The sequence below is a fragment of the Schistocerca piceifrons genome, chromosome 6 (assembly GCF_021461385.2).
Source record: "Schistocerca piceifrons isolate TAMUIC-IGC-003096 chromosome 6, iqSchPice1.1, whole genome shotgun sequence".
Classification (NCBI taxonomy): domain Eukaryota; kingdom Metazoa; phylum Arthropoda; class Insecta; order Orthoptera; family Acrididae; genus Schistocerca; species Schistocerca piceifrons.
This window is the reverse complement of record NC_060143.1, coordinates 332,349,475-332,362,738: the sequence shown is the minus strand read 5'-3', so window position 1 is coordinate 332,362,738 and position 13,264 is coordinate 332,349,475. Positions and strand designations below refer to the sequence as shown.

The following is a 13,264-nucleotide window of genomic DNA, read 5'->3' as shown; positions in this document are numbered from 1 at the left end:
AGGTGTGTTTCGTGTCCTCTCTCATGGTGCAACGATCAACTCTGAAGTGTATTGTTCTACCCTCAAGAAATTGAAGAAACGACTTCAGCGTGTACGTCCCCAGAAAAATGGAAGTCCGCTTCCCATCCACGACAACTCAAGTCCTCACAAAAGACTACGCACCCGAGAGAAGCCAACAAAACGTCACTGGACTGTTCTTCCTCATCCACCCTACAGTCCGAATCTTTCACCCTCCGCCAGCCATCTGTTGGGCCCGTGGAGGATGCACTTCCCGGGAAGCAGACATGGATGATGGGGAGGTTATCGATGCAGCAAGACGTCGGCTCTGACGTCGAGCAGTAGAGCGGAACAATTTGGGCATACAGGTTCTCATAGAAAGATGGCGTAAGGCCATCATATTGAAGATACTGTAAAAAAAAAAAATAAAAAAAAAAAGATTTGTAGCCAGAAGAGCGGGGACAATATGGTGTATCGGTATCCTGAATAAAACGGACGTGTTTTCAGAAAAAAATGTGTTGCATTACTTATTGAACGTGCCTCGCAAAAAAAAGTGAGTGCTGAATTTAAAAACACTATAGGAACGTCAAGGAAGACTACTAGTCGTTCAAAATGGCTCTGAGCGCTATGGGACTTAACATCGGAGGTCATCAGTCCCATAGAACTGAGAACTACTTAAACCTAACTAACGTAAGGACATCACACACATCCATGCCCGAAGGCAGGATTCGAACCTGCGAGCGTAGCGGTCGCGCGGTTCCAGACTGAAGCGCCTAGAACCGCTTGGCCACAAAGGCCGGCAGACTACTAGTGTATAACGAATATGTGTAAATTGTGTTGCAGTTGTCTTTAGTCCGACGAAGGGTCTGCTGCTGCTTTCCACGCATGCCTGTGCTAGATTCTTTATTTTTGCGTAACTATTGCGCCCTAATCCATCTGATGCTGCTTACGGTATGACAAACCATAGCCTTCCTCTACAGCTTCACCCCTACAATTCCCTTCATTGCCAGACTGACGAGTCATTGGTGTTTCAGAATGTGTCCCTTCTGTGGTGTTGAGCGATAAACATTGTTTCTTCCAGATTCGATTCAGTAGCTCAGTATATGATCTGCCCCACTAATCCTTAGCATTCTTCTGTAGCACTCGTTTCAAAAGTTTCTAATCTCTTCTTGTCTGTACTCTTTATCGTCCACATTTATACTCCTTATAAAGTTACACTTCAAGAAGAATGTAATAAGCTAAGTTCCAAAGAAAGCAGGTACTGACAGGGGTGAATACTATCGTACTATCAGTTTAATCAGTCATGGCTGCAAATTACTACCACGAATTATTTTACAGAAAAATGGGAAAACTGGCAGAAGCGGACCTCGGGGAAGAACAGTTTGGATTCCGGAGAAATGCAGGAACTCTCGAGGCTATACAGATGCTCCGATTTATCTTACAAGATAGGTGAAGGGGAGGTAAACTTACATTTATAGCATTTGTAGATTTGGAGAAAGCTTTTGATAATGCTGACTAAATACACTGTTTCAATTTCTGAAGGTTGCAGAGGTAAAATGCAGGGAGCGAAAGGTTATTTACAACTTGTACAGAAACTACACTTAAGTTATAAGAGTCGAAGGGCATGAAAGGGAAGCAGTGATTGAGAAGGGAGTGAGACAGAGCTATAACCTATCCCCGATGGTACTCAATCTCACATTGGGCAACTAAAGGAAATCAAAGAAACATTGGGAGAAGGAATGAAAGTTCAGGAAGAAGAAATAAAAACTCTCATTTTCTGATGACGTAATTCTGGCAGAGACACTAAAGGACTTGAAGAGCAGATAAAGGGATGGATGGGGTCTTGAAAGGAGGATATAAGATGATTATTAACAAAAGCAAAACGAGGGTAATGGATTGCAGTCAAATTAAATCAGGCTGTGTTGTGGGAATTAGATTACGAAACGAGACGCTAAAACTAGTAGACGAGTTTTGGTATTTGGGCAGCGAGATAACTGATGATGGCCGAAGAAGACAGAATATAAAATGTAGACTAGCAATGGCAAGAAAAGCGTTTCTGAAGAAGACATTTAGTGACACTGAATATAGATTTAAGTGTTAGGAAGTCTTTTCTAAAGGTGTTTGTTTGTAGTGTAGACATGTACGGAAGTGAGACGTGGATGATAAACGATTTAGACAAGAGGAGAATAGAGGCTTTCGAAATGCGGTGCTACAGAAGAATGCTGAAGATTAAATAGGTAGAAAAAGTAACCGATGAGGAAATAGTGAATACAACTGGGGAGAAACTTGGCTAAAACAAGTCCCACAAGTATATGTTTAACATACGATGACAAGAAGGTAGAAGTAGTGGACAGTGTTAAATTCTTGGGATTACAGCTTGATAATAAATTCAACTGGGAGGAGCACACCACAGACCTGCTGAAGCGTCTTAACAAATCTCTGTTTGCAATGCGAATTTTGTCAGACATAGGGGATATAAAAATGAAAAAGCTGGCATACTATGCTTACTTTCATTCCATAATGTCATATGGGATTATTTTTTGGGGTAATTCATCAAGCCAAGCTAAAGTTTTCCGGGCACAAAAACGTGCAGTAAGAGTTATATGTGGTGTGAACTCAAGAACATTCTGCAGAAGCCTGTTTAGGGAACTAGGGATACTAACTACTGCTTCTCAATATATTTATTCCTTAATGAAATTTGTCATTAAAAATATATCACTTTTTCAAACCTACAGCTCAATTCATGGAATCAATACTAGAAATAAGAATAATCTTCACAAGGATTTAAACTCACTTAGCCTTGTACAAAAAGATGTGCATTATTCAGGAACACACATTTTCAATAACTTGCCAGCAGCCACAAAAAGCTTAATAACCAATGAATGAAATTCAGTTTAAGAGAAGCCTAAAGGATTTATTGGTGGCCAACTCCTTCTACTCCATTGATGAATTTCTCAGTAAAGCCAACTGATTTGTATATATATAACTTCTGCGCAATTTCAGTGCAGTAATGTGTTCATTGTAAATGTGCGTGTGTGTGTGTAAGTACAATCTAACTTCTTCACCATTTCAGTGCAGTAATGTGTACATTGTAAATAAGTATTATAGTAGTTGTATTACATGTTTATTACCTTATAAATAAATAAAAACCTTTTTTATTTTAAATTCAGTGCATTAGTATTTGTAAAATGACTCTTTCATATAGTGTTCATTAAAAAATGACGATCATTCCACTTCGGATCTGTGGAATGGTATATTAGCTTATTTGTTTTAGTTGTAAATATTTGTCATGTATTGTTGTTTTTCTGACATGTTCCACATCCTGGAGGACCTCCTCACTACGGATCAATTGGAATGAAAGTAAATCTAATCTAATCTGATAGAATATATTCTGACACATCACAGAATAGTGAATCTAGTGACAGAGGGAAGCGTGGGTGATAAAAATTGTAGACGGATCCAAGTAATGAATACAGTTAGCAGATTCTAATGAATGTAGGTTGCAGCAGTTATTTGGAGATGAAGATGCTTGCAGAGTATAAAGTGGGTTGGAAAGCTGCATCAAACCAGTCTTCGGACTGAAGACCACAACAACAAGACTACACTCCACAAAAATACATTTACAAAATATTTTGGTGTTAATAAATCTTAGTTTTTCTTGATATTGATAGCCCGCAATTTTTATCTTATCTAGTACGGCTATCGTCCGTTCTTTTGCTGCATAAGTAGCAAAATTCATCTACTACTTATAGTGACTAGTTTACTAATCTTCATCCCTGAAAACTGCCTATTTAACTTGACTGGAATCCATTACCCATGTTTTACTGTTATTGATGTTAACCTTTCGACCTCATTTCGATGCGTTATCGATTCTGTCCAACAAATCTTTTTCTGGTTACTAGTGACATCATTCCCGTGTGGCAAATTAAGCCCTCTGTCAGAATTACGACGCGTTTTACAAATCAAATTAAGTTACTTGTAATTTTAAGTTATATTGACACACAATGATAAGGATAATTTAGTGCTCCAAATGACATTCGGAAGGTAAAGGTAAACTTCCGCATTCTGGCCCTCGGCGGGCCAATCAGGCAACTGGAATCGGAAGTGCGCCAAGGGGTCGATTCTGTAAAGCTACATTTTTAAAACTCTCAGTAAGGTTGGGCAGGTGCCACCGACGGTGTTGCAGAAATGGGGGTCTTAGAAGGACCCTTTGCTGTTTTATTCCTCATGTGTCAATGTCACATTCCCCCCTGCCCGTGATAACGCCACAGGAAAGCTGAAAAAGTATGAGCACCCTTTCCTGCTACAGATCACGTTCAAATTTCGTCGAATGGATTTGAACGATACCTAGTCGTTCCAACCTGTACACGCGTAGATGATCGAAGCAATGGGGCAAGTCAAAAATCTTGCAATATACACAGACTTCTGGCAAAAAAGCAGTAATTTTAGATCGGTTAGGTGAAAGTAAAATAGTGAGACTTCTTTTGCACAGTGTCTCTCTCTTGAGAATCGGCAGGCGAATTTTCAGCAGATATCTGAAATTTAATTTTTGTATTGTGTAGCTGGAGTCATCCGGAACAAATAGTGCTCATCATGTCTTTCAGGTGATGCCCAGAGTCGACGGGAAGCGTCAGTCTGCTTCCCGTTACAAACGAAATTATTTTTAAAGCGGAATTTTACGCACCAATTCGATAGAGCGATCCCCCATTAGTATAGTGCGACATCTGTTTTATCGATATGTACTAACAGAGACAGTAGAAGAGGAAGAACAAGCAGTACTCTAGCAGCGACAACACTGCCCTCGCGCACGCTGACTGCTACCGACAAGCATCCAGCGCAGCACAGTTGCTGCTGTAGTAGTAGTTACTCTTCGTGTTCTACTGTCCCCGTTAACATATATCGATAAAACAAGTATCGCACAAGACTTTCGTTTGTAACGGGAAGCAGACTGATGCTTCCCATCGACTCTGAGCATCCCCTGAAAGACATGATGAGCACTATTTGTTCCGGATGACTCCAGCTGCGTAAAGCAAAAACAAAATTGTGAATATCTGCTCACACAACAGAGAAATTGCACCTGACGAGTCTTAAGAGTGATACCTTGTATAATGTTCGACAATGAGTTTTGGGATAATACAGTCAGAGAAACGCAAAACAAACAATGATAAATGAAAAAAATAAAAACAAGAAAGAACACTGATGGATCCCTGTCAAATATAATGAAATTAAAATATATTTTGCATTATGCGTAATAATGGCGCGAGAAAAAATCCAAAAATTCAAATGTACTGATCTAAACGAGCCATCATAGAAATCCACTATACGGGAAAGCTATTCCACTGAAAGATTTTTGCAAATCACTGGGTTTTTCCTTCTGAGAGAAACAATTTTAATAAAAAATCAAAGAAGTAGATGCAATGGAAGAGAACACCGCGATCGACGAGCCGTTGACGAAATTTAAGATACGCAAGTATTCTAAACAATTTAATCCCTCGAATGATCGAGACTTGGTATAAAATTTTATCAACTGTGCTAGTCAGCAACGGACTACTCCTGTAACTCAAAAACACATACGAGAAACGATAAAAGAGATCTTGATTATAATGCATCTGAAACTACTGTGATGGAATTATCAAAGTCAATATTAAATAACGGACTCATTTTATAACGGATCATTGGTACTCTTTGCCGACAATGTTTGTACCTTTAGTTGGAAATGGAACAAATGTTATTTTGACAATACGTTTTAACAGAAAAAAATATGCTGGAGGATTTTGTTAACATAAAATAAAAAAAACTGGCAGAACACGTAGAAGACGCAACAGGTCTACTAGAGAGATTACGCATACTACGTTTGTTCGTTCTCTGCTTGCGTATTGGTGTGCGGTATGGGATCCTTAGCATATAGGATTGACGGAGGACGTCTAAAATGTTCAAAGAACGGCAGCGCGTTTTATCGCGTAATATGGGAGCGATTGTCGCGGATATGAGACGTTAGTTGGGTTGGCAATCTTTGAAAGAAAGGCATTTTTCCTTGCGGCGAGATCTTTTCCAAAATTTCAATCACCAACCCTCTCCTCTAGATGTGAAAATATTTTACTGTCGCCAACCTGTTGAGGGACAAGTGCTCACTACAATAAAATAAGAGAAATCAGAGCTCGTTCAAATGGTTCAAATGGCTCTGGGCACTATGGGACTCAACTGCTGTGGTCATCAGTCCCCTAGAACTTAGAACTACTTAAACCTAACTAACCTAAGGACATCACACACATCCATGCCCGAGGCAGGATTCGAACCTGCGACCGTAGCAGTCGCACGGTTCCGGACTGCGCGCCTAGAACCGCGAGACCACCGCGGCCGGCCAGAGCTCGTTAAGTGTTCATTTTTCCCACGCGCTGTTAGAGACTGGCACAGTAGAGAAATAGTCTGGTTCGAAGAACCCTTTGCCAGGCTCTTAGTGTGGATTTCAGAATTGATGTAGATGTGTAGATGAGCAATGGAGAATGAATAATGAGAAGCTGCATGGCATATTAGCATTGAAATGAAAGGATAAATGGGGCGTCCATATTATTTCTACAAAGCACGAAAACGTAGAAATGAGTGAACAGAACGCAAGTGAACGAAGCCCTACTTTCAAACCAACATGTATTGTTGATTAGAACAGAGGAGTGATAGGCACTGACCGTTAAGATCAGATACTAGCAGTTTTCCCTGTTACCTGGAATTACTTGAAAGGGTATCCAAATATCTTCTTTTTTTACAGTTTTTATATTCTGTACAACAGAAACGATATGGAAAAGAAACAGAATTACACCGACTATAAGCTTCACGTAGCAGAAGCATTATTACAAACGTGCCGTCACATGTTTATAACAGACAAGGACCATTGTCGACTGGAGATATACCAATGACACTACATGCGCAACATGGGGATCACTTTCCCAAACATATAGATCCAACGCCGTCGAAAACTAATCCAACAAGAGCCTGCAAAGTATGTACTAAAAAATAAGAAACAGAGTAAAACGACGGCGGAATGTAAAAACTGTCGAGTTGCATTATATGTACTTCATCGTTTCAAAAAACATCACGAGTTTTCTCAAAACTAAATTAATTTAAACTAATTATTAACCCTTTATGGTCTGAATTTTTCTTCTTTGACGTTGAAAATTCTCAATTTTATGTCTTTTAACGGTTGGGAATTACTTTAGTAGAAAGAAAACTAGAAAAAGTGGTCTTTTATTAATTTTTTTTAGGAAGACTTCAGAGTCCCGTCAGGTTATAATGGTCCAGTCATCGGGAAACATTACTTTATCAGAAATAGTTTTAATAAAAACAATTTGACACACAATAACACCTTACATTGGGAAAACTTTTGAATGACCTCTTGATTCTATTATAATTCCACGCTTAGCAGTAAATTCTGGCTATGAGCTCAAAAATTTTGGGCTCATTTGAAAGTGAAAACCCCTCCTTTCATCTTTTGTGGTGAAAATATTGGAAAGGTATTTCTTGTTATCACCGTCATCTCCACATCGAATTTCTTCAGTTTCTGGAGAATACGTGGAAATATTCTGCTGATGATTACATATGGCATGGTGTTATTTTTTATTCGTTTGGTCTGTAAATTGATGAGTTTGAATTATTCTAGCACGTTCTTTGCTTCAGAATCGCTACTTTACTAAACTGGTGTATCAATATCAGATATGGAAAACTTATAGAGTTGCTCCATTATATCCCTATCTTCCAGTTTTCCTGTCATGGTCAGGGTGTAAATAAATGAAGATATTGACCTGACGGGACTTAACAAGTACTAAATATTTTAGACGAAAATTTTCAATATTTCGTGCTTCTAAACGTTTATCGTAAACATACTTACCACGAAACGAATATGATGGCCTGATTATCACAGCAGACACTCAAAACCACACACAGAATGACCCATATCCAACTACACGCAACCGAATAGAGTGAGCATTGCAAATACTGAGAGACACAGATAATACATCCGTAGAAGTTTTGCGATATGTTATCTATGTACCAAATTAAGAATAAACAGGAAGTAACAGTCCTGACAGGCTCATAACTAATGAGAATATTTTATTCCTCCTTTTATGTGCAACTCAGAAGTCCCGTCAGATTACGAAAGGTTTTACGGACCATTACATTGTCTACGTGCAAATAATAAATAATTTTTGTTCACCGATGGATCGATCATATTTACTTCCCAGACATCATAAAATTATTGGTTATGCCCAAATGTTTATTATTCCACAATTCCTTACGTTGTGTTACAGATATCATAACGACGCATACATTTTCCGCAGGTTCGATCACACGGTTCAACAGTTCAATGGCTCGATGTGCGACTGACCTAACTATCGCCCGAGCAATCGGGAGATAGCGGGTAAGCCAAGAGGTTGATAACATTTGAAAGAAACTTAGGCCGAGCTCACCACGGTGAAATAAACAGAAATTATCAGTAAAATTGTGTTCTGCAGAGCAAAGAAGGTTAATTGGCGATCCAATGAGCCTGCAGCGTTGAAGACATTTCTAAGAGACATTACGTAATAAAGTCCAGATTGCTGCTATGGCAGTTTAATTTTTTTATTGTAATGCAGTCCGCGGCTCGTGGTCTCGCGGTAGCGTTCTCGCTTCCCGCGCACGGGGTCCCGGGTTCGATTCGATTCCCGGCGGGGTCAGGGATTTTCTCTGCCTCGAGATGATTTGGCGTTGTGTGTCTTTCATCATCATTTCATCCTCATTCACTCGCAAGTCGCCGTAGTGGCGTTAAAGAACTTGTGGAGCGGCGGCCGAGCCGTCCCGCGAGGGGTCTCCCGGCCACCAATGCCATACGCTCATTACATTGTAATGCATTCATTTCGGCTAGATTACAATCTTCAGACTGTCTGCGAATGTTGCATAATATTTTAATATTATAATGTTAGTTCTCGTATTTTCGGCTGTACAAATTTGGTACTTATGTCCATACATAATCAGTGGTCGCGGTCACTCTGTATTTTGTTACAACGGTTTGTAGATTTAGGACTCTTATGCTATAAGTTTTTCTGTGGTTTGTTGCTGTTGTTAATAGTCCTTTCTCGTAATTTTTTTAATTTGAAGTTTTATAGTAAGATTTGACACCTGACCATAGATGCTAAAATTAAAGTTGCTATGGCGTGTTGATATTATCGTTTTGGACTGGTGGTGGTGGTGATAAGTTCCTGTGGGACCAAACTGTTGGGGTCATCGATCCCTAGGCTTACCGAAATGGATCCCTCACAATAGAAACATTAAATTACTATGCCAGCAATCTTGATTTTATTACATAACAAAAAAGTTTAATTCAAGTAGGAAGAAACAGGAGAGTAGCGCAGCCTGTCGATACGTACTGGTCGTGCACGAAGCCGTTCTGGAGCATGCGACGCTGGTCGGCTGTGGTCTTGAGTTCGTTGACGAGATCGTCGACGAGCCGGTCGCTGTCGTGGCGAATCCTGGCGGGGTGGTGGCGGTGCTGACCTGTGGGCAACATGTTGGCTGGAGTCTTCCAGCGGCTCCTCTGTTCCTTCTCTATCTGTTGCTGCTGCTGCTCCTGGCAATCGCACCGGTGACGCAGCTCAACGCAGCTATTAGACTGCTCATCACTCATTCGCTCCACTTGGCTTTCAGAAACTTCACCAGGTTCAGCTCCGTTCGAAATTTTGTTAATGCCATCCAGTTTGGTAGCTACCTGCGCGGCTTGCAAATCTCGCTCTGCAAGCTGATGGGGACCGAGAACGACTGTTAAACTGCACAGTTCCGCTTTGGCGGTGTCATCGCGAACAGCACAACTGCTATACGATTGCACCACCGAAATGTCTTGCACTGCACTCTTCTGCGAGGTTCCTTTACTCTCTGTTGCCTGTTGCTCCACTCCACCGATCTCCGTAGACCCAAGTTTGCTCTCACTGACGCAACATTCTCCTTCTGACGTCACTGGAACGCCGTTTCGTGCCAAAGACAGTTGTTTAGATGTGCAGTTAGTCTCATGTGCTTGTTTTGGGATTTGGTCCAATGACACTAACCCTTTGACGCCACTTGTGTGGCCTAGATCTCTCGATTTTTCTCCTGGTGTTAATTTTACTTTCGACTCTCGGCTGCAGAGCGACGTTTCACGACAGTTTGAATCTGCAGAGTTCACACCTTTGTCTTCTTCTGGTAAAACTTCCCGTTCTAGACTCTGTTGAGGTTTTACTCCTATCTTGATTTCAGACAGAAGTGATGGTGTATGATCTTGTGCACCTCCACTGTCTGGTCGACTGTTTGGTTTACAAACTTCCTTGACCAGCTCTTTGGCGTCCTTTGGTGGTGTTTTCTGTTCTGATTTCCGCTCTAAGCTGCCCGCTATGCTTCTTGGTGCTGGCACTAGAGTGTGCGGAAGTGATTGGTGACTAAGTTCCTGTTCGAGCGGCTCTTCTGGCTTACCTCTGAATTCTGACAGAGAGCGCTGTCGCGGTACCTCTTTGGCATCTTTTGACGGTAGCCTCTGTTCCGAGGTGTGAGACACGACGCTTGTAGGAGAGACCTTGGTCTGTGTAGAGGATATATTAGTCTTTAGTGACGGCAGCAGTGTCGGTTGTTCCTGAAACGTGCACTGCTCTCTATGAGGTGCAATTTCGTCGTCCATCAACTTGGTCTCTGGGGGTGGCGGGGGTGGTGCATGAGACTTCTGCTGCCGCAGCTCGACAGGCTTGCTCGTTGAGGAAATGCGGGGCAGTGCAGGAGGCGGCGCAGACTGCTGCTGTCTCGACTCAGCAGGTTTTCCAATGGAGACACACAACTGCTGCTGATTCGAATCTGGAAGTTTTCCATTGGAGATGGATTGTTGCTGATCTGGCTCCGTGAGCCTTCCGTTGGTGGTGGACTCTCCCACAATTCCTCCATTTGGGGTAGACTGTTGTCTTCCACTGGGGACAGACTGTTGCTGTCTCCACTCCACTAGTCGGCCATTGGGGATAGACTGCTGGTGCCCCGACTCCACAGGTCTTCCACAAGGAAAGGACTCACTAGGTCTTCCACTGGTGGTGGACTGTTGCCGTGTCGATTCCACAAGTCTGCCATTGGGGGTGGAGTGTTGCTGTCCCTCCACAGGTCTGCCGTTGAGGGTGGAGTGTTGCTGTCTTTCCACAGGTTTACCACTGGGAGCAGACTGTTGTTGTCCAGCTTCACTGGGTCTCGCGTTGGGTGCGCACAATTGCTGTCTCGGTCCGGTGGACCTTCCAATGGGGACAGCCTGCTGCAGCCTCACGTCACAAACTCTGGCAGCAGGCAGCGACGCTCCAGCTTCAGAGTGCCTGGTCAGCAGCTTCCTCTCGGGGGTGGGCGACGCGGAGGCAGCGGCGGCAGCTAGCCTAGCGGCGGCAGCGCGCACCACCCCCGGCTCGCCTGGAACGGGCGGGGGAGGCGCCTTGCGCGTCGGTACCGATAGGGCGCCGCCCCCAGCGCGAGTCTTCGCGAGTGCAGCAGCAACCACCAGCTTGTTGGGCCGTGGGGGCACCGGCGGCGGGGCGGCGGTCCTACCGCTAGTCGCGGGGCTCACCAGCATTTCGCCGCACTACGGTTCCATGCACTGTAAGTTCACCGACCTCTCGACACTATCGACTTCAGTACTCCTTTCTTAGGACAGCTACTTCAACCCGCTGTGGATCGGCGAAGATAGCTAACACCTAACACTTTTTCTTCTTCGGGCTTTATATAGATCAAGGTGTATCTACTTCTCCCAACCTCTTGCAACAAGTAACAGCTGTTGGTATTACGACGAACTGTCCCAGAAAAATATTTTTATTGTTACTGACCGCGACATCAAAGTATTTGCAACCAACCTGGAGTGATTTCAAGGTTCATTAGAATTAGCAGTGGGAAAATTATTCTATTTATTCTACATAAAAATTTCTATTTTCCTTCGTCGGGCACAACACAGTTGCAAGATATACAAATTCAGCTCTTTGCGTTGCAATCTCTCTCAGTAACTGGGCGTCCAACTACTTGTTCAAGATGCTCTACTTATTTTCACTAAGCCAATTAAGTTTAGAATTCACTGTTTCGAATCAATCATGACCGACACTGCGCTGTCTAGTGAAACAGTTTTTAACAGTTATTCCAAAAGGATATGTCTCTTGTGATTATTATTAAACCACGGTTACAATGCACAGAGTACAGCAATGCGCCTCGGAGACAATGCTACGGTGGCACCGCTGTCACACGCTACTTGCCGAGAAGGCGGCCGCGGCAAAAATGTCCAACCGCGGAATCCGCTACCCGCCGTCCTCGCCCCAGTGGGCCCGCGCTGTCTCGGGACACGGAACGCACGACCGCCGCCCGTTATCTTTCTGCCACTGGCAGCTGAGACCGCGCCAACTCGCTTCGCGGAATGCGAGCGAAGCGGCAGGGAACACAAAGTACTAGCCCAACACGTAGCCGACAGGGCTAGACTATCCCCAACGAGCGTCTTGCTGCGTGACCGTATGACACGGACTTTCAACCATAATTACACTTTACTGCAGGACACAAATTTCGAACCTCGCGGTTGCTTCGTAGGACGCCTTAAGTAGCCCTGTAACGATATTCGTTGTTTGCGGAACACTGTTTCCGTATATTAAATAAGTTCCCACGGCACACACTTTATGCTACATCAAAGTCTAAACAAGTGTCTGTGTCTGACATGTCAACACCTGCATGAGAAACAAATTCACACGCCGACAGCACACGGCTCCTCCATCTAACGCTCCTAACAGTCGAAAATCTTGCCTCCCACTTTTTTTTTCCAGCTACAAGTACACATTCGCAGCACACACGGTCAACGAAGCCCGTCGCGCCAGCGAGAAGTGCCACTTCGATGCGTGTTTTCCAGTGGGCGAGCCGGTTGCGACGCAACCAGCTTTTCACAGCGCCGATCCTTTCCGGGCGAGACTGGTGGGTAGCGAAGTGAAGAGGACGCGCCACGAGTTCGCTGTCCCGACTAACGCGTTCGTGACTCGACGCGCACTCTGCATACGCACAGCCGTACGCGCCTTCCCGTCCTTCGCGTTCGACCGCTCGCAGCCGACTGACGGGTTCTCCGCTGGCTACACAGAGTGGCGACTCGGGAGCTCGGCGGCTGTCGCCCTCTGTCGACCGGCGGCGGAAGCTGCGCGCGTTCTGGCGGCGGGAACACTACAGCTGTCTGCGTCAGCGGTCACTGTTGGGGTACTATCATAATACTGACAAGCAAATCGCACCCCGTGAGATT

The 13,264-nt window shown here is 43.6% G+C and overlaps 1 protein-coding gene across 1 annotated transcript in view; it reads right to left on the bottom strand.

Moving 5' to 3' along the window:
- The window catches only part of LOC124803297 (actin cytoskeleton-regulatory complex protein PAN1-like), a 290,298-nt gene extending 277,251 nt beyond the window's left edge, over positions 1 to 13,047 (bottom strand). The window contains exon 1 of the mRNA XM_047264479.1: positions 9,390 to 13,047. Within this exon, the coding sequence (XP_047120435.1) occupies positions 9,390 to 11,581 (2,192 nt within the window). The 5' untranslated portion in view covers positions 11,582 to 13,047. The remainder of the gene's footprint in view (positions 1 to 9,389) is intronic.
- Positions 13,048 to 13,264: the final 217 nt, after the last annotated feature.